Here is a 20,291-nt window from a genome sequence, read left to right as displayed (position 1 = left end):
GTTTCCTTTGCCTGTATTTCTCTTCAAATATCTTTGGTGCTGCTCTTTTTGTATTGATTAGTTTTCCTTTCTGCTTTGCATAAATATTACACCCTATCAAATCTCTTTTTCATTCCCATGTCCCTATATCTTCTTCACATGTGCCCTAATCTTCCTATTTCTCCTTACTTTGGAGACTTGCTCCATCATGCTGTGATATAACCTGTGTTAGATGTCTACTTCAAATCTTTCACTTTACAGGCACTCCATAACTTCAACTTTTATTTTTTAACTTCTACTTTACTAATCTTTTTTTCTACATTCTCTCTTCGTGATGATATTTTTTATTGTGAAATTTTCCATGTCTGGATGCCTTTGCCTGTATTTCTCTTTGAATGTCTTTTGGGGGCTGCCTTCTTTATATCAATTAATTTGGCTTTCACTTTTCCAGTATCTCTTTTCTTTCCTGTGTCCATATTTCTTTTTATACCTTTCAAAAATATCTGGGTTTTGTTGTTTATATTGTCACACTTCCTCAGATGTTTCTTTTTCCAAACAGATCAAAGTTTCTTGGTCTGTATACTGCTTTTCATAGATCTGTTGCATTAATGACCATAACTTTTTACTTGAAGCTTCTGACAGTTTTTCTTGTGGAAGTATTTTTCTTTCCTCTAATTTCTCTCTTAATCTTTTTGTATATCTTGTGTCTGGAAATTCTGGGCTTTTTGCATAATAGTAACAGTACATACTTTCTTTCTTATCCTCAGTAGTCCACTTTATAGTCTTTATGGCTCTTCTTTGGCCTACCAGTTTTTGTGATTTTTCTGGACTGCTAATTCCTTCTACAACAGGAGGGCCATCCTCTCCCTGGGCCTGGCTTGGCCCCATTGTAGGAAAGTTTCTGTATTTTGAGGATTTTACACTGGTCATTTTTTTCCAGTCCTGGAACCGGTGTGTCTACCAGGATTAGACACTTTTTATCCTGGGTCTTGTGCACCCAGCTATCTTTTTTTAATTTTTGATCTAATTCTGTCCATGATATATGCTTTATAAATGCAGTCTATATTTCAGCGTGTTGACTTCCTGTGTGCTGTGCTTAGATAATACTTGGGTATTAATTTCTTTCTTGGAATGCTGTAAAGGTTCGAATCCATTTGAATGCAAAAATATTTTAGAATGGTTTGTATCACTCCTGTGGCTGTAAATGTTGGCAACACTTTTGCTTAACACATATCCTGCTGCTATATTAATGTGCATGCTCCCTGTTGTGAAGTCTGCCTTGTACGGATCTTGCCTGAATAATTACGCTGATAAAGAACACAGATATGTGAAGAAATGAGACATGCACTAATGTGTTATTATGTCTGCATTGTGTTTTCCTGTGACCAACTGCTAAATTATTTCCACTAATTCTATGTCGTCTAATAAACATCTTTGTTTCCAAACTGTTTCCATAAGCCATATTTCCACCAGCAATGACATGCTTGGTCCCTAATGTGTTTCATAATGCATCTGTGGCATATATATATATATATATATATATATATATATATATATATATATATATATATATATATATATATATATATATATATATATATATATATATATATATATATATATATAGATACACACAGACACACACAAATTGACTAAATGCAACTGTCATGACAAATATGTAGATCATAACACCAGAAGACTATAACACACATCGTTTCTGTATTCCATTAGATTCACACATGGTTGTATGTGTATAATGCTTCTTTGCAGAAAAGTCGGTATAGAGCACCATTAATTACTGCTAAATCCCATTCTAAGTTCAACACCTCAAGATATGAGTACACATTTGTTATTACTTTGCCATCAGCAGTGCAACTGAGCTTGGAAATGCTGTTCTTCTGGCAGTGAGTAAAATAAATGAACACAACAGATAATTCCTTGTTTAGGTAGTACAATGTTTGTATGTCTGTATTTACATGAAGGACAATATCTAAATCTTAGTACAGAAGTATGTAATTACATGGGAGAATCACTGTTCTGTTATATTGTCCTGGGCACACATATGTATTTGTCCGAAGACCTGTGATGCACAGTACCATCTGTTCCAAACAGTGGATTTTCACTTAGTACAAATGTACATTTTCACATCATTAATCTAAGACTTTGTCTGTGGCATTTGCAACTAATACTGTGCTCTTTAGATTGTGTTATTAGATAGTTAGCAGGTTTGATGCTCTATGCGGGAAATATGCGTGTGTGTAACATTTTGTGTTGTAGCCACTTCTCCGGAGGGTAATTCATTTACCTTTACACACAGCTCCCTTATCCCACTTTTAACAGAAGCATTCTCTCTACAACACACTGATGAGGTCATCCTAGAAAAGTGCACTCGCTCCTCTTAAGCGTCAGACTTCTCTTGTGGTGCTTGTGACTGATACCAGGCTTTATAAATTGTGTAACTAGATAGGTAGGTGGCTCAATGCTCAAAAAAACTTGTTGTGTGTGATGGTATGAGTTGTTCAAAATCAAAAACATCTCTCTTCAACAACAATCATCAAATTCGATGACGCTAGATGACTCCACTGTCACTTTATCCCATATCTCACAACAACATGTTCTCTATAGCACACTGATGAGGTCATTCTTTACAGAGTGCACTCTCACATTTTAAAGGAAAGACTTTTCCTTTGATACTTGCATTCTATTATGCTGTTAGATGTTGTATGCTCACATGTACTCAGAATTCTCTTGTGGTGCCGGTTGCTGCTAATATGCTGTATAGATTGTGTAACTAGGTACGTAGGTGGTTTGACTCCATCCTTTCTTAAATAGTGTGACTGCCATATACAGTTAGCTAGCATGCAACCACAGTGTTATGCAGGTAAATTATAGCATTTCTGGGGAAAATAAGTTTTTGGCAACACAATGATTATATAATGTTTCTATAACTACAGCATCTGACAGTTGTAGCGCAGCTTCTCCTGTGGTGCATAATTTTGATACTGTGTTTTGTACATTGTGTAACTACATATGTGGGATGTTTGACGCCAGCTGTGAGTGTGTTTTTTACCTTCATACAGTGTATATTGCTCTTAATACACATATATGATGTGTAGATGTACAGTATTATTGTGCAATTTGAACACTTTTTACACAAACTTCCAGGTAATAAACAATGGTGATGTCATCCATTTAACTGTGCACTGTCACAGTTTCACCATAATATGTCATGTGGAACGTACAATTCAGGCACTCATCTGTAGCTTGTGATATTTAGTAGTTAGTTTGAATCTAGCCATTACTGCTCAGAATAAGTTGTGTCAGTCTTATTGTGACCGTACATATTAACACTGTAACCAAATATATCTTCTGTGTACACATATAGATACTGACTCTTCTTACAAAAAGCGATGATAATTTGTCACATAGTAATACTTTTCTTCAGAGTGATGATGATATGTGATTACATTTTCCTTATATATCATACGTAGGAAGTACTTTCCTCTGGCTTGAGGGAATGAGATGACATTCTGTATTTTGCTGCATTAGTATAACATTTACAGGCACACATATTCCTTGCAGCAATAACATAATGTGATGTCTTGAAATACCAACATATCTCACAATTGTAATGACACTCCTACCATGGTACATTCATTCTCAACAACATCATGTATGTTCTGTTGTCAAATGCTCAGATGTTCAATATTCACATTCATTGACCTTTAACATTGTACCGCCTTATACTGTAACACATGAATGGCGTCCAGCACAGTTATAATGTGTCCATTTAGAGTGAGAGAAGCCTCCCCCATCTCTTTTATCTCAAAGAGATTGGTTGTGACACATAAAGATGATGTAATAAGTTAGCATAGGTAGATATGATGTAATAATTTAGCATAGGTAGAATGTCACACTTGTGTTAAGGCTTCCACTGTGGCACTTGTCGTTCATCCACATGTCACTAGTCAGTAGATTCCATGGCTTGCTGTTCAATTCCCCAAAATGGCAACATTATATGAATGTACTGACATTACTGAAAAAAGAATATTATCTAGTTGCTTGTACCAATTTCTATGTTGGACAGCGATATATAATACTATAAACTCCCACAGGAATCTAGGTAAATTTGTCTCAGCTACCTTCCTAGATTTATCCAAGGCATTCGACACAGTCTCACATAATAAACTACTGTCTTGTCTTGCTGACCTCAGCCTTAACAACCTCACCCTCTTCTGATTTAAAAGCTATTTAGATAACTGCCAACAATCCATCAAATGGCATAACTCTCTATCCCCCACACTCCCAACCTCCTTAGGCATGCCACAACGATCAGTCCTAGGACCCCTTCTTTTTAATATCTTCACAAATCAACTCCACTCAGCTACCTCTAAAGCCAACATAGTCCAATACACTGACAATGCAACTCTCATATGATCTGCACCCAACATCCAACTTCTCCAACAAAAAGCAGAAGAAGCCTTCTCTGAAATAGAGAACTGGCTTAACAACTCACAACTCACACTAAATCACAAGAAAACACAATGAATGCTATTCCACTCCACTAAAATGAGCAACCTTACCTTCTCTATACTTTCCACCAGCAAAACCCAAATCACCCATCACTGAGGCTAAACTCCTAGGAGTTACCTTTGACCAGCAACTCAAATTCACAAAACACATAACAACCATCACCAAAGTTCACAAAAAGCTAGGTTCCCTCTATCGCTGTAAAAGTTATCTAGCCACCCAATCTTGAATTGCAATTGCCAGGATCCACCTCCTGTCTACTCTACTTTATGCATCCCAATTCTAACTAATATTTACAAAAGTGGCCTTAATAAACTTTCCATCTGTTACAACAAAATTGCTAGATTCGCTACCAATGCCAAATCATGATTCCACCACTCCCTTTTCCTACAAGCCTTGCACTGGCTTGAATTTCCAAACCTATTAAGGTACCATCAGCTCAGCCTAGCTCATCTAATTCTGCACTATCCTGAGAAAATCCCGGACCTGACTGGCATGCTAAACTTCTACAATTTAAATAGACAACTTTGGTCCTCCAACAAAGTCTTAATTGAAACCATCACACTTGTATTTTCAACCAAGGCCTTGGATATGGTTAACCAGCAACTACTACTCAGCACCCTGAAGGCCATCTCCCTAGATTGCCACTTCCTACTTTGGTTTCAATCCTACCTCTCTGATAGACAACAAGCAGTTCTATGGCAAAACAAGCAGTCCAGCTACCTGTCACCATAGGAGCCCCCCAAGGATCTATATTAGGCCCCCTACTCTTCTCCATCTTTGTTAATGATCTCCACTCCATCATCCCAAATGCCAACTGCATTCTATATGTCGATGACTCCACCTTGATCTGCTCAGCCTCCCCTCTGTCTGAACTAATGACACTAACCCAAAACACTTTCAACTCTGTTGAAAACTGGCTCACTAATCAAATACTGCTCTTAAATCCTACCAAAACTAAGCTGCTTCTTTTCTCCCTCACCCATAGGTCCTACCAGCCATTCTTTACCATAAACTCTAAAAATGGGAATGTTATCTCTCTTGAAGTCTATACTAAGCTCCTAGGAGTTATCATAGATAATAACCTTACATTTTATATTCATATCAATCAGACCATCAAAACCATTAATAAAAAACATGACTCCATGTATGAAACAAACCTTTCCTTACACCCCTTGCTAAACTGCCATTGCCAGATCCCATCTACTCTCTACCCTTCTTTACACCTCCCCCTAGTCACAAACCTGAACAAAACTGACCTAAATAAACTATCCTGCTGCTACAATCACATTGCAAGGTTTGCTACTGGCATGACATATAGGACACACTACTGTCATAATCTAAATACTTTAGGGTGGCTTGAACTGCCTATCCTACTGCAGTTTAACCAGCCCATAATAGCACACAAAGTGCTCAACCTACCAAATAACACACCCGCACTTAACATTATCTGTCCCCATTACACCCACAGGCTTCTATGCTCATCAAATAGACTACAGGTACTAACAATCAAATCCAATAACATGGAAGGGGATGCTCTGTTTGCCAATTCTGCTGGCAACATATGGAACTTACTTCCTCCCCAAATTAACCAAGAATCCTCACTACCCCTATTCATGACAACTCTCAAAAAATATTTTAAATCCCACTGGTTATGTCCCTGCTTTACTCCTGATTAGCACCATCTCTACACTCTTTGTAAGACAACTAAGTGTGTGTGTGTGTGTGTGTGTGTGTGTGTGTGTGTGTGTGTGTGTGTGTGTGTGTATATATATATATATATATATATATATATAGCTAAGAATGCTTTAATGACACATGAGTGTATGTGAGCTATATCACACATGAATTGTTTGTTATAAATTATTTGCTCTGTCAATCTATGTAAAATATGTTTGCACTATTCACTTCTGTTTTGTTGTTATGTGGAGCTTTTCTCCCTTGGCCTCCACTGAAAATGGACATGTATCCAGTCAGACTATCCTGGTCAACAAATGTAAAATAAAAAATAAACTAATAAGCCAAAGAAGAACACAAAGTAATAAAAAACAAAAAAACAAAGAAACACACCAAGCCAGCAGGAATTATAGTTAGCGCTTTCATTTACTTCATAAGCAAACTTCATCAGACAACAGTTAAAAATCACAAGTCACTTAAATATCCCTCCAAAAAGACCAATTAAACAATTAATTACATACTCAAACTGTCCTTAAAGGAACATACACACAAAATTGTTCATGCTATATAAGGATATGGAAAATCCTCCTCTTCGTCCCATTGTGGATGGTAGGCAGTCCTTTACATTTGGATATGCAAAGTATTTGGATACCAAGTTAAAGAAACTTGTGGAAGGGGAACAGCATATTTGTTGTGATTCCTGGGCATTTCTTTCATCTATGAACAGCTTGAAATTACAAGCTGATTATGACTTCTTGACAGTTAATGTCAAGGAATTATATACGGTCATACCTCAGGAAACTGGTTTAGTTTGGGTTAGGGATTTCCTTACTAGCAAAGATGTGGATGGTAGGGAAACTGAGACATTGGTGTACATTTTAGAATTAGTCCTGATGAATAATTATTTTATGTTTAATGGGAATTATTACTTGCAAAAAACTGGGGAAGCAATGGGTTCTCCTTGTGGAGCTACTTTTGCAAACATAGTTATGACCCACTGGGAAAAGGAGTTCCTGTTTAAGGATGCCCTGTTTAAGAATAATGTCATCTGGTGTACATGTTATCTGGATGATATTTTTATCATCTGGAAGGGTGGTTTAGAATTAGTGGAGGTTTTGTTTGAACATATGAATAATTTCACTGAATTTTTAAAGTTTACTTTTGAGTTTAAAGTGGACTCTATTTCCTACTTGAACATCGAACTAAGTAAGGATTTGGTTAATGAAAGATTTACCTCCAAGATTTTTAGAAAGACCACTTATTCCAACGCTTTTTGCACTGGTCTAGTGCTCATCCCTACCATCAAAAGAAGGCTGTTATAAAAGGGCAGTTTGTTAGGGCATCTAGAATGGTTACAGATGAGGCTGACTTCATTCTTGAATGTAATTTATTAACAGAGATGTTTGTGAAAAGGGGTTACCCACTCCCCTTGGTGAATGAGGTTTGTGCTGAGGTTAGTATTAAAAGAAAGAGAGGGTCTTTTAAACCCCTTTTGCATACTGCCTCACCATTTCGAGATGCCCCTTTTATTGAACAGATTAATTTATTGGAAGATGGTATGGTCACTTCTTTTTTTAGGTGCGGGTGAATTGTATCTTGAACCTAATTTGAGTGAGGATGTCCGATATACTGGATTTATTACTACATTCTCACTTGATGCTGATGACCTCAGGTATATTATTAATAAGAATTGGTGTTTTCTGAGGGAGGATGAATTGATTAATAATAGGATTAGAGAGAAACCTGATTTTTTTTTAGGAAGGGTAGTAACCTCAAAAATGCCTTGGAAAGTAATTGTGGAATTAATATTCTTGGTGGTATGTCAAAATGTGGTTTCTGTCATTTTTGTATATTTATTAAAGTTACTGATTCCTTTGAGATGTATGGGAGAGTATCCCAGTGTAAGGACAGATATAACTGTTCATCTAAGAATGTTGTGTATATAGCGATATGTCAAGCATGTCCTGCATTTTATATTGGAAGGACAGAAAGATGCCTGAAACAGCGCATCTATAAGCATTTGTACAACATTAGGAAGCTGAATTTGAATAATGCCTTGGCTAGGCATGTAAATCAGTTTCTGTCACATGCATTTCTATTTTTTGTCATTGATCAAGTGTTGGATAAGTATAATAGAAGTGGTCCTATAGCCCAGAAATTAGATGAAAGGGAACGGATTTGGCAATTGAAGTTTAATGCACATTCCCTTCCTGGGCTAAATGATAATTTATCTATAAAATGTATGTTAAAATTTAAATCCTGTTTTAGATGATTATTAATTCAATTTATGGATGTATTTTAGCTTGCTGTATACACTTTGATGTTTATGTACTGATTTTTATATAGCATGAACAATTTTGTGTGTATGTTCCTTTAAGGACAATTTGAGTATGTAATTAATTGTTTAATTGGTCTTTTTGGAGGGATATTTAAATGACTTGTGGTTTTTAACTGTTGTCTGATGAAGTTTGCTTATGAAGTAAACAAAAGCGCTAACTATAATTCCTGCTGGCTTGGTGTGTTTTTTTGTTTTTTTTTTGTTTTTTAAAATAAAAAATAAAAATAAATAAAAAAATCACATGCAAAAACAACTCTGGGGAATCACTATTTGCCCACGAAATAGCAAAAATATGGAACAACCTTCCCCCGACCTCAGACTACAAAACTGCACACCCTCCTTCAAAAGCTTACATTTTTATTTTATTTATTTATTTATTGACATTTGTTAACCAGGTTTGTTCAACTGGGCTTGTGGTCCATTTTCAGTGGAGACCCGAGGAGAAAAGCTCCAGTAGTACACTTTAAACAAATACAATTTTAAAAAATATTGATATAATAGCAGTTATAGCAAAAAGATTCACATATGTTGGGTTACATGCATAAAGTTAAAATTGCATTAAAAAGAAGCTAAGTAACAATTTTGCATTGATATAGTTCAATAGGTCAACAATAACATTTTTTTGTTTGTATAAAAGTATCCAAATGCATAGTAGACATATTGGAGAGAGTGGTTTAATGAGGTACTAAGTATGGTCCTTTTGAGAGTACATAAAGGGAAGGAAGACTAGGTAGGGTCATGGCAAGGGCAGGTTCTGGAATTGAGAAAATAAGCTTTTAGTTCATTTTTAAAGTGTGAGGTGTGGGAGATTGAATGTAAGTCAAGGGGAGGTTTGTTCCAAGCATGGGCAAGGGAGTGTTTGTAGAGTAGTTTGCCTACTGACCTTTTTGGGTGGTAGATATCCAGTAATTGTTGGTTAGAGGTACGGAGGGTCCAGGATGGGATGCAGATGTACTTAAAACATACCTCTTCACCAGCAATCTATGCAACTGTAATTGACCCCCTGAATCCTTGTCCACTTACTATTTCTACACTCCATCTGTCCTGGACAACACAAACAACACCATCTAACTATAGCTATCCTTGTGTGAGCAATAACCTATATATGAGTGTGTGTGTGCATGTATGTGTATGTATGTCTATATATATATATATATATATATATATATATATATATATATATATATATATATATATATGTGTGTGTGTGTATGTATGTATGTATATATATACATATATATATATATATATATATATATATATATGTGTGTGTGTGTGTGTGTGTATATATATATCTATATATATATATGTGTATATATATATATATATATATATATATATATATATATATGTGTGTGTGTGTGTGTGTATATGTATAAATGTTTATATGTGTATGTATGTATGTGTGTGTGTATATGTGTATGCATATATATGTATATATACTCTCACATGTATATTTGCTTGAATGTATATATGGAAACTTAAACATTTATATACTCTTATTCAGTTGTGAAATATCTTCAAATGCTCTACCAGGTTCTTATCTACTCTCACTGTATATACTGTACACTTGTATTTTCAACCAAAAGGGGGAATATCCTCTTATTGTATACTAACAGCTGTAAAGTCTCCAATCTCTATGCTACTACACTATAATGTCTCTCTTATAAATGTTTCTTCTCTCTGTAAACATATGGAGTTTTTCTCCCCAGAACTCTGCTGAAAATGGACACTTGTTGTCCAGTCGGACTATCCTGGCAAACAAATGTTAAATAAATAAATAAAATAAATAATAAATATGATGACATGTTGCGATTGGCAATGAAACAGTTATTCTTGGCAGCTCATGCTGTAAGTGCTCCTGTGGCATGTGCATTTAGTACTAGGTTGTATAGCATAACTCACAAGTAGTCAGAATTGACAAAACTGATGAGTATTTCTGTGCTGTCCATAATTGGTATAGATCTCTCTACCTGTCCTGGCATGTGTTCAGAAATGACGATGCAAATATTTATTAAGTTATACATTGCTCACAGACATTACCTATTTCCAAAATAAGTATGCTCTGTATTGTGTGATTTCGTCCAGACATGTCTTCATTACTGCAATTGTTTTTGTCCCACTGTACAGATAATGGAAGATGAGGGCTTCCATAAAATGTTTCTTACTGTATGGCATGCTGTCAGACCATCAGAGACTGTGAGTGGTCCTTTGTTATGACACTTTCTTGTGAGTTGGTGCTGTTGAATTGCTGTTAATTTCATGTTAGCGTGTCCAGTATAATGATGTCTGAGATGTGTGTAAATTACCAATGGAAAACATGAAGTCTACAAAACTGCCAAGTTCGCTAATAACTGCACCTTCAGAACCCATCACTGTCAGGCTCTAAAGGAACTACAATGGCTAGAATTTCCTCAACTACTCAGTTACCATCAACTAACCATTGCCTACAACATTGTGAGACATCCTGATAGAACCCTGGCACTAAGTCACCTACTCACTTCCTACAAATCAAATCTTTCCCTTCGCTCCACTGACAAATCACTCCTTTGTCTCTCTAAGGCTAACAACACTGCAGCTATTCTCCCATAACATAGCTAAATCCTGGAATAACCTTTCCCCCTGCTTTATCTTTTGCCTCCACTATTACGCTGTTCAAAAACTCAAATTACACAATAAATTCCTAGCTATGTCCATAGATTACCTAACCTTCATTGTTTCTACCATCCCAGATAGCTTCATATCCAATTATACCTACTGTAATTTTTCTACAGTATCAGGAATTTTATTTTCTGCTCAGGTTTCTAATAGTTATACTAGCTCATGCTAAACTTACACTAAATAATTTCTAAGTAGTCTCTGTCTGTCTCTATAGTCAGTTGTAATGCTTATCTAGTGTCAATTTTTGTTTCTGTATCGAAAGTTTTATTTTTTTTTATCTAGTGTCGAATTTTGTTTTTTGTATCAAAAGTTGTATTTTTGTCTATTGTAATTTTTTTACTTCTGTATAGATGATCATATTGTTATCATGTTGTTCAATTATTTGTTTTTCTGTACTGAATGTGGAGCTTTTCTCCCCGGGCCTCCGCTGTAAATGGACATGTGTCCAGTCTTACTATCCTGGTAAACAAATGTAAAATAAATAAATAAAATCATGAACTATCTAATCTGTGTTGTCATTTGTCACTTACTTTTGCTGAGTGTTATTATATAACCATTTAGCATTTACATGACTATACAACACATGCTTGTCTATTGCATGTTTAAGGTGACTCTTTCTTATGGATGACAATAATAGTTGTTTGCAAAAAATGTCCCTTTCTGATGTGCATGACATGACAGCTGCAAGGTTCATTTGTTCTTTTGTATACATGCTGAGGTGGCGAATACATCAGTGATATCGGCTTGCGTACATAAGTGTCCTGTACCTACATCCCATATGCAGTAAATGCAGTCTATGCATTTATCCTATAATGTATCATCTGTCTTTGCTGTTATCTCAACTTAGCATTTTACTAACATGCATATCACATTAACTTCCCTTTGTTGAACTGCAGCTTTATGTCCCTCTCACATCCTTTGTTAGCATATCCATTTTTATTTATGTGCATAAGTATTGTCGTTGAGATTAATTAGCATTCCATCAGTACGGCAGGAATTATGCTAGAAATGTCTCTTTGACACCAGCACATTTGCCTGAAGTCTCTGGTGACACTTTCCACATTTCCCTTCTCCTCTTAATTACCTCTGCAGTACAACCAATGTTGTTTGTGTACAAGCCCCCCATTAATTACCTCTGCAGTGCAACCAATGTTGTTTGTGTACAAGCCCCCCATTAATTACCTCTGCAGTACAACCAATGTTGCTTGTGTACAAGCCCCCCATTTCTCTTTCCATTCTTCAGCATTCTTTCACAGTACATGCCCTTAGTAATTCTGGGCTACAGCATGTGCTCATATATTAAGTTTGCCTATAGGCAAGTTGATTTGTTTACATTCTGTGTGGGTGCTTGCAGGCACCTTTCCAAGGTCATGAACACAACTGCTTGTCACAAAAAGGTGTTTGCAAAAGTGTATGAGTGATGAGTAGCATGCCAGTTCAATTAGTGCTACTGCTCATTATGCTAACACACTTAAATCATGTAGACAAAGCTACACAATTGTTAATGAATCCCACTGAGTTTACATTTATTTAAATTACTGCTGCATTCACATACTACAGCATTAATAAGCGGGGATGCATGCACATATTGCTTTATAATTTCATGGTCTATGCAATGCAGCATAAGACAGTACTTGGTTTACATGCATGCATAATGTCATAATTCTTTCAATCAGTTCCTACTTTCAGTTGTGGCTGCATAGTCTACCCATCAGTCATGCTTGTAATGGCTTCAATGCTGATGAGTTCAGCTTGAAAACAAGATCCCAAGTCACTAAAGACAGCTTACTAGGCAAGTCTGCATGCCTTGTTGAGTCTACATTCTCCATTAAAGAACAAGCAACACATCTTGTGAAGCTATTCTCATTAGCTAGGTTTAAACAATATCTATACAATTGTATCACAAAGGTCAACTAGGCTTGACAATATCCTCAGGGGACTAAGCAGTAATTATAAGGAGAAACTTCTTACCCATGTAGTGCAATGTGTCCACAGAGCCAGTTGGGTGAAACATATCTAGAAGGGCATACGGAAGTTCTCTGTTGTCATAGGGCAGTGAGAGATGAATGGCTGAGGACACACAGTAGGTATATTTGCAGTATATTGGAAGTAGAATAAATTAGGTATAAACAATACAGCTGGCATTAAGTCAAAGTAATTAACATATTCAGTTCTACTTAGCATCCTGCTATAATTAACAAATGACAGATATTTTATTTTTTTGTTTTTGTTTTAGATGTGACGGACTGTATGAAATGTCCAGAAGACCACTGGTCCAGTGATAACAGGGATAAATGCATTCCTAAAACACCTGAGTTTCTTTCCTATGATGACCCTTTAGGCATGACCCTAGCTGGGGCAAGCCTGTGTTTCTTCTTCATTCCTTTCACCACATTGCTTCTTTTCATCAAGCATCGTGAAACACCAATAGTCAAAGCCAACAACCGGCATCTCAGCTACCTTCTCCTTTTTGCCTTAATGATGTGCTTCTTGTGCGCCTTGGTTTTCATTGGTTACCCAGTGACAGTTACCTGCATGCTTCGGCATGTTGTCTTTGGCACCATTTTTGCACTCTGTGTCTCTTGTGTTCTAGCAAAAACCATCACTGTGATCATTGTGTTCAGTGCTACAAATCCCAACAGCAGTCTGAAGAATTGGGTGGGACACAAACTACCATTGTCTATTGTACTTTTTGGGGTGATGCTTCAAGTATTTATATGCACTGCATGGCTGGCAACATCTCCTCCCTTCAAAGAGCTTGACATGATCTCCTTGAAAGGGAAGATAGTGGTTGGATGCAATGAAGGAGCCACATATGCATTCTGGTGCATGCTGGGTTACATCGGGTTGTTAGCAGTTGTTTGTTTTATCCTTGCATTTTTAGCAAGAAAGTTGCCAGATACTTTTAATGAGGCAAAATTTATCACGTTCAGTATGTTAGTGTTTGTCAGTGTGTGGATTTCCTTTATCCCAGCTTATTTAAGCACAAACGGAAAATACATGGTAGCCCTGGAGGTTTTTGCCATTCTATCATCAAGTGCTGGTTTATTAGGGTGCATATTCATTCCCAAATGTTACACAATAATTTTTAGGCCTGATCTAAATGTTAAACAACATATTGCTGGCAAAGGGAAGCAAATATAAGTTTGGGATTTATTTGTTTATGTGTTTGTTTGCTTGCTTGCTGCCTTCATTAATCATGTAACGAAACTAGTCCAGACCACAAGGCATAAAAATGCAGTATGCATTCAATGCAAGAATATTTAACATTATTAAACAGAAGAAAAAAAAAAAAAAAGTTGTGCATACACAATAAAGAAAATCGCTATTTAACAAATGAGGATATTTTGTAAGTAACAAATGATAATTCTGATATTAATATTCAGACCCAGAAATCAGCCTATTGTGTTTCAGGGTCTGATGGTGATCATTGTATTACGTTAGCAGTTGTGATCAGCTATTATATCTAAAGCAATAGCATTTATAAATGTTAAACACACTTTGCATGTTTCATTCTGAGTGAATTAGTTCAAATCTATAGATTAATCTCAATCTCTGCTTGAACACATGGATATAAAAATTACTAAATGAATTCTGCCATATCACCTGCTGGAAAATATTCAGTAAAATAATGAATAAATAATTACTAACTATAAAAATTCATTTTGTAAGACTTTCTGAATGGCTGGCAGTTATAGCAATATAATATCACATTCTCTCTCTCTCTCTTTCTATATATATATATATATATATATATATGTGTGTGTGTATATATAATTATATATATCTATATATCTATATATATATATATATATATATATATATATATATATATATATACACACACACACACACACACACACACACACACATATATACATATATATATATATATATATATATATATATATATATATATATGTATATGGGAGAGCTATAGAATCCTGAAAGCCCAAAATCTCGAAAGTTCAAAATACTGAAAAAACATGTGATGCCAAGACTTACTATATTCAAGGACAAGTACATACAGAAACATATTACCCTTCAACTATACGCAGGGGGGGCAAGTCCCCCTGCACTCCCTGGTGCTTAAATATATCCACTCCGAGGTTGCACTTCACTACACTAAGTGCAATCACGGAGTTGATATATTTAAGTAGCAGGGGGTGGGGGGGTGCAGCCCCCCATATGGAGGTGCAGGGGGGCTTGCCCCCCCCTGCTTATACATGGAGAAGAGTAATATGGTTTGTGTTCTATTTGTCTCTGTATGTACTTGTGCTGGAATATAGTAAGTGTTGGTATCCTGTGTGTTTTCAGTATTCTGAACTTTTGAGATTTAGGCCTCAGGATTTTGGGCTTTCAGGATTTTGTAGTTCTCCCGTAATTTTCCACTGTAACTTGTTAACATCAAGGCAATTATATCTATTAGTAGTGAGTTTTTTAAGGATAATGGAACTATATAATTATCTATGCTTTTATACCTATTGTGACAGTGTATCTTTATTGTTTTAAATTCCTGCTTCAAAGTCTTTGGGTCTGTTATCTTTGAAATGATGTTTGTTTAATCTGTTGTGATTGTAACCAGTGTTATCAATCCACTTTATGCATTTAATTTTCCTTTTATATGAATTTTGCTTCAGTGCAGTTGGTTGTATTTGCTGATATTTGTTTTTATGGGGAATATTGACTTGGATTTCTTTTCTCTCTTTTGTATGTTTTATTTATTTATTTGAACTTGGGTTGCAGATCCATGGCATTATTTCTGCTACAAGCTGTATGAATGCTATATGGACCTCTTGAAAGGGTAAATCGCATTTCAGATGCTCTTCTGTGGGCATGTTTTTTCACTTTCTTCCTATACATGTGACAGTAGTCATTTTGGTGGAGTTGCAGGGGTTCCTTAAGTTTGGATCAGAGCAAAGCACACCAACATTATATTGATGTAGAGAAGCCATTAAATATCTGGTTCAGTGACTGGTGAAGATAGCAAATGCCAGAACATCAAGATGCAGGTAAGCAAATAAGGCACTGTGATCATTTTATCAAACAGATCATCATGCTGTCAAAAAAAAAAAAAAAAAACTTTGGTCCCAAACCACTGATGCTGTCTTCCAAGGCCAGTGTCTCTACCCACCACACATACACATGAGGAGCTCACCAACATACACTGCAACAATCTACCTTAGAGTGCCACAACAGAAGCTCTGTGCCACCTCCTGTTTTGCTTTTTGTTTAATAATAACATTTTAATGTTTCTGCAGTCTCTGTCTTGAATGGTTGCTGAATAGGATGTCTCATCACTTCTGTATGATTACATGATGCTTGAAGTACTTCAATCACAAGTTAGCCCATGTCAGGATGCTTTCTTTTTTGGAGCCCTAAACATTACCAGTATGTAGTAGTAGTTAGAGGGACCGGGAAAGATTAGGAAAAAATATTTGAAACAGTACAGAAAAATGAGTCTGATATTGATTTTATTTGTCAGATTCAGAACCATAGGATAGAATATTTAATCATATCAACGTATGTGCAATCTAATTCGATTCAGGCTATTCTGTTTAGAAACTTATCCTCAAATAAAAACATATATAGATATATGTGATCAACTTTTTCTGAAAAGTCGAACATCAAATAAAAAAATCTACCTTCTTTATGTTTTTGCAGGGGGGCAAGCCCACTGCACCCCCACACTCCTGCAAATTATATATACTAACTCTGAGATCACACTACACTGAGGAAAATGGTACATTTCCCGATCCTCACTGTACTGCAATCCCCAGTCAAAAGCTTTGAGTTTTCAAAAACTCGATTATATGGTCTTGACCATATGGAGTTCATGTTTATATATATATATATATATATATATATATATATATATATATATATATATATATATATATATATATATATATATATATATATATATATATATAGATAAATCTCTCTCTCTCTCTCTCTCTCTATATATATATATATATATATATATATATATATATATATATATATATACATATATATACATATATATATATATATATATATATATATATATATATATATATATATATGGGTCTACTGCTTTTAATCGAATACCACTTTTGGACCGCTCAGTTACGTGAAAGTACACTTATTCAAAAGTGCACTTTCGCGAAACTCAGTTCAACGAACCTGTAAAAAGATAAAAAAAAACAGAAAACACTTACTGACATTACATTGAGTGGGGGGCTTTGCCCCCCACACACCCCCAACTTAAATATACCAACTCCGAGATCACACTACAGTGGGGAATAGGTAAATTCCCTATTCTCCTCTGTAATGTGCCTCAGCGCTTCAGTTTTCCTGAACAGTTCGTTGAACCATGCTTCGCGGAAGTGCACTTTCAATTAAATGCACTTTCACATAACCGAGGGTCCACTGTTCGTTTTCGAACCAGTGGATTTTCGGTCTTTTACAGTAGACCCATATATATATATATATATATATATATATATATATATATATATATATATATATATATATATATATATATAGATGGGTATACAATGTGTACGACAAGAATGCATCATCAACATTTGATTGAATTACTGTTTCTAGGGAATTATTTTGAGATAAGACATTATGCTAACAGGAAAGTGATTTCCCTCAAGCTCTCCATAATATACCATGTTTGAGTGACAGCGATTAAAACAGTTAAAACCTAACTGATAATTAGCTTGAGAAGTTCACTAGATATACAGTTAGTATAAATAAGAAGAGTTCAAATACAAGGGGCAAGTCTAAAAACCTTGAGAAGGAAAAAGTATATTTTGTGACTAGACACGCCCCCTTTGTAGATGCATCTGCCATAATAATTAAGAAGCAGTGGTATACTATCACCATTGATGATATGCTTAGTGATATTGACAAATATTGTAGAGGACCCACCCCTCCCTTGGAAAGGTGCCTGCAAGCACCCAAATCTCATTGATCAAGTAGTCTGTGCAAGCATTTTTCCTGCAAAGGCTGGAGGTCACAGAGTCTTGTTTTATGTAATGGATCCTCTGTTTTCTTGTTCAGTGATTTCATTAACATGTATAAAATAAATGGTCAGTTTTTTAGGATCATTAAATAATAGGACAACAAATATGCAAAAACTGTATTATATGGACTGTGTTGTCCTCATAATTTGTATTATATAGGGGGTACAGTAAGACAAGACCATGGAAGAATTCAGCTAAATAGTACAGAAATAAAAAATAGCAATAGCTATTCCAGAAGCAATGTATTTTAATAGTTTCACAACTATGGCTTTATTATTATTATTATTATTATTATTATCATCATCCTTATCACCATATAATATCAAGGTAACTCAGCATTACTTTAACGTATTTAACATGTTATTACGGAAAGCAGCATGGTTCATTTTTACTTATGGAATATTGCAAACAAAAGGTCTAAACCGTGAACCAAATATGAACTATTTGCTTTAATTATTGCATCTTTAGGTAATCATTACTTATAGAAGAATCTAGACATATTCCTATGTGTGCTTCATCTTTCTGAATGGCTCTTCTATCTCCCATAGGGTTTTTTCAAGTCTGCTCAATTGTTGCTGTGTGTTGCACCACCCATGTCCCCAGTAACTACAATGACCATCTTTCGTGGCCATACATTTTGTGGGTAACGGGAGCAAAGTCAAGCAATTCCTAATCTTGAAACATCAAACAGTTCCTGGGACTCAGAAAAGGCTACTGCTTGCTGTAAGCCCTAACATGGGAAGGAAAGCACTGGAGGATACCCTCTCTGATTCAGAGAGAAGCAAAGTGAGATATTCCAGGGGAGCAGCTAATGCTATTTAGCCATGTGCTGTCACCCAAAAATGAATGAGAGTAGGTTAGTTATGCAGTCAACTGATTCAGAAAACTGGTAAGTTTTGTAAATTAACACGGTATGATATGTTAAGGAATATGGCCAAAATGCTGCATTCTCCCATTATAGTCAGTGGGAGAGATCATGTAAATGTTAAGATCAGGAAAGAACAGAAGAGTGGTAATGGTGGAGTGTGTTTGTAATGTATCTGGGAGGACAGCTATGTAAGATTGTAAAATAATTTTAACAATAACACTTATGAAGAAAGTTAATTTCCTGTTTATCTGAGAAATGTAAATGTCTGCCAAAAATGCCAATGCCAACAGTGAACTATAAAAGTGCATACAGATAAAAGTTCCATTTTCTGCTGCATATATATAATTTAATTTGTAACATGTTACAAAATCTAGTTGTTGTTGTTTGTCTTTCGGCTTTTCCCGGTTAGGGGTCGCCACAGCGGAACTCCGGTCTGCTAATAATTGGCAGTTGTTTTTTATGGTGTTGAGTTGCCAGCCTGATGCCCAACCTTCAACGAAGGCACGCCCATTCAACGCATGTCTTTCAAATGCCCACTCGACCGCAGGGAGGACATGCAGACTCCACACAGAATGCACTCCCAACCCAAGTCGAGAATCGAATGGGAGAACCTCTTGCTGTGAGGCAACAACACTACCGCTTCACCACCGCGGAAGGTCAACATGTTACAAAATCTAGAATTTAATTAAAAAATATAGTCATACCTTAGCAAAATTTGAAGCCTTCTTTGCAGATAAATCAGAAGGAATAGCAATCTTCTGTTTTCTTCAAATACACACGTCTCGTCATCTTTCCTAGCTGTACGGCTACGTTTTTATAGTGTAGATTCAGACCTCTGAGCATGGTAAAGATACAAATGAGGTGTGAACTCATTAGAGCTGCTGAACACCAGTCTTTTCACTGCATGTAGCAGGTATAACCATACAGTAGGCACTACTTCACTGTTAGTTGTTAATGGATTGCAGCTGTGAATGATTAATGTTAGGGAGAAGGAAGACAGAACAGAAATGCAGACTACCTTACCTGCAGTAGGTGTGTCAGCAAGGATACACACTTGTAGAGTGTAGAAATAACTTTAGCAAGGTTTTAAATGGAAATAAACAGCACACATGTATCATTTATGTTCACTAATAGCCAAGTGTCCTGTCTTTGCTGAAAAATGTTCCACTGTAATTTATCTTTATCATACATGTAAAGTACAATGATATAAAATGCTCTA

The 20,291-nt window shown here is 35.8% G+C and overlaps 1 protein-coding gene across 1 annotated transcript in view; it reads left to right on the top strand.

Annotated features, from left to right (window-relative positions):
• LOC122790536 (vomeronasal type-2 receptor 1-like) overlaps window positions 1–14,329 on the top strand; it is a 309,096-nt gene extending 294,767 nt beyond the window's left edge. Inside the window, exon 4 of the mRNA XM_044058085.1 lies at window positions 13,422–14,329. Within this exon, the coding sequence (XP_043914020.1) occupies window positions 13,422–14,329 (908 nt within the window). The remainder of the gene's footprint in view (window positions 1–13,421) is intronic.
• The last annotated feature ends 5,962 nt before the right edge of the window (window positions 14,330–20,291 follow it).

This window comes from Protopterus annectens, chromosome 16.part0 (assembly GCF_019279795.1).
Source record: "Protopterus annectens isolate FY-2018-M chromosome 16.part0, PAN1.0, whole genome shotgun sequence".
NCBI classification, from domain to species: Eukaryota; Metazoa; Chordata; order Ceratodontiformes; family Protopteridae; genus Protopterus; species Protopterus annectens.
The sequence above is the reverse complement of the archived record's forward strand: the minus strand, read 5'-3'. Positions and strand labels throughout refer to the sequence as shown.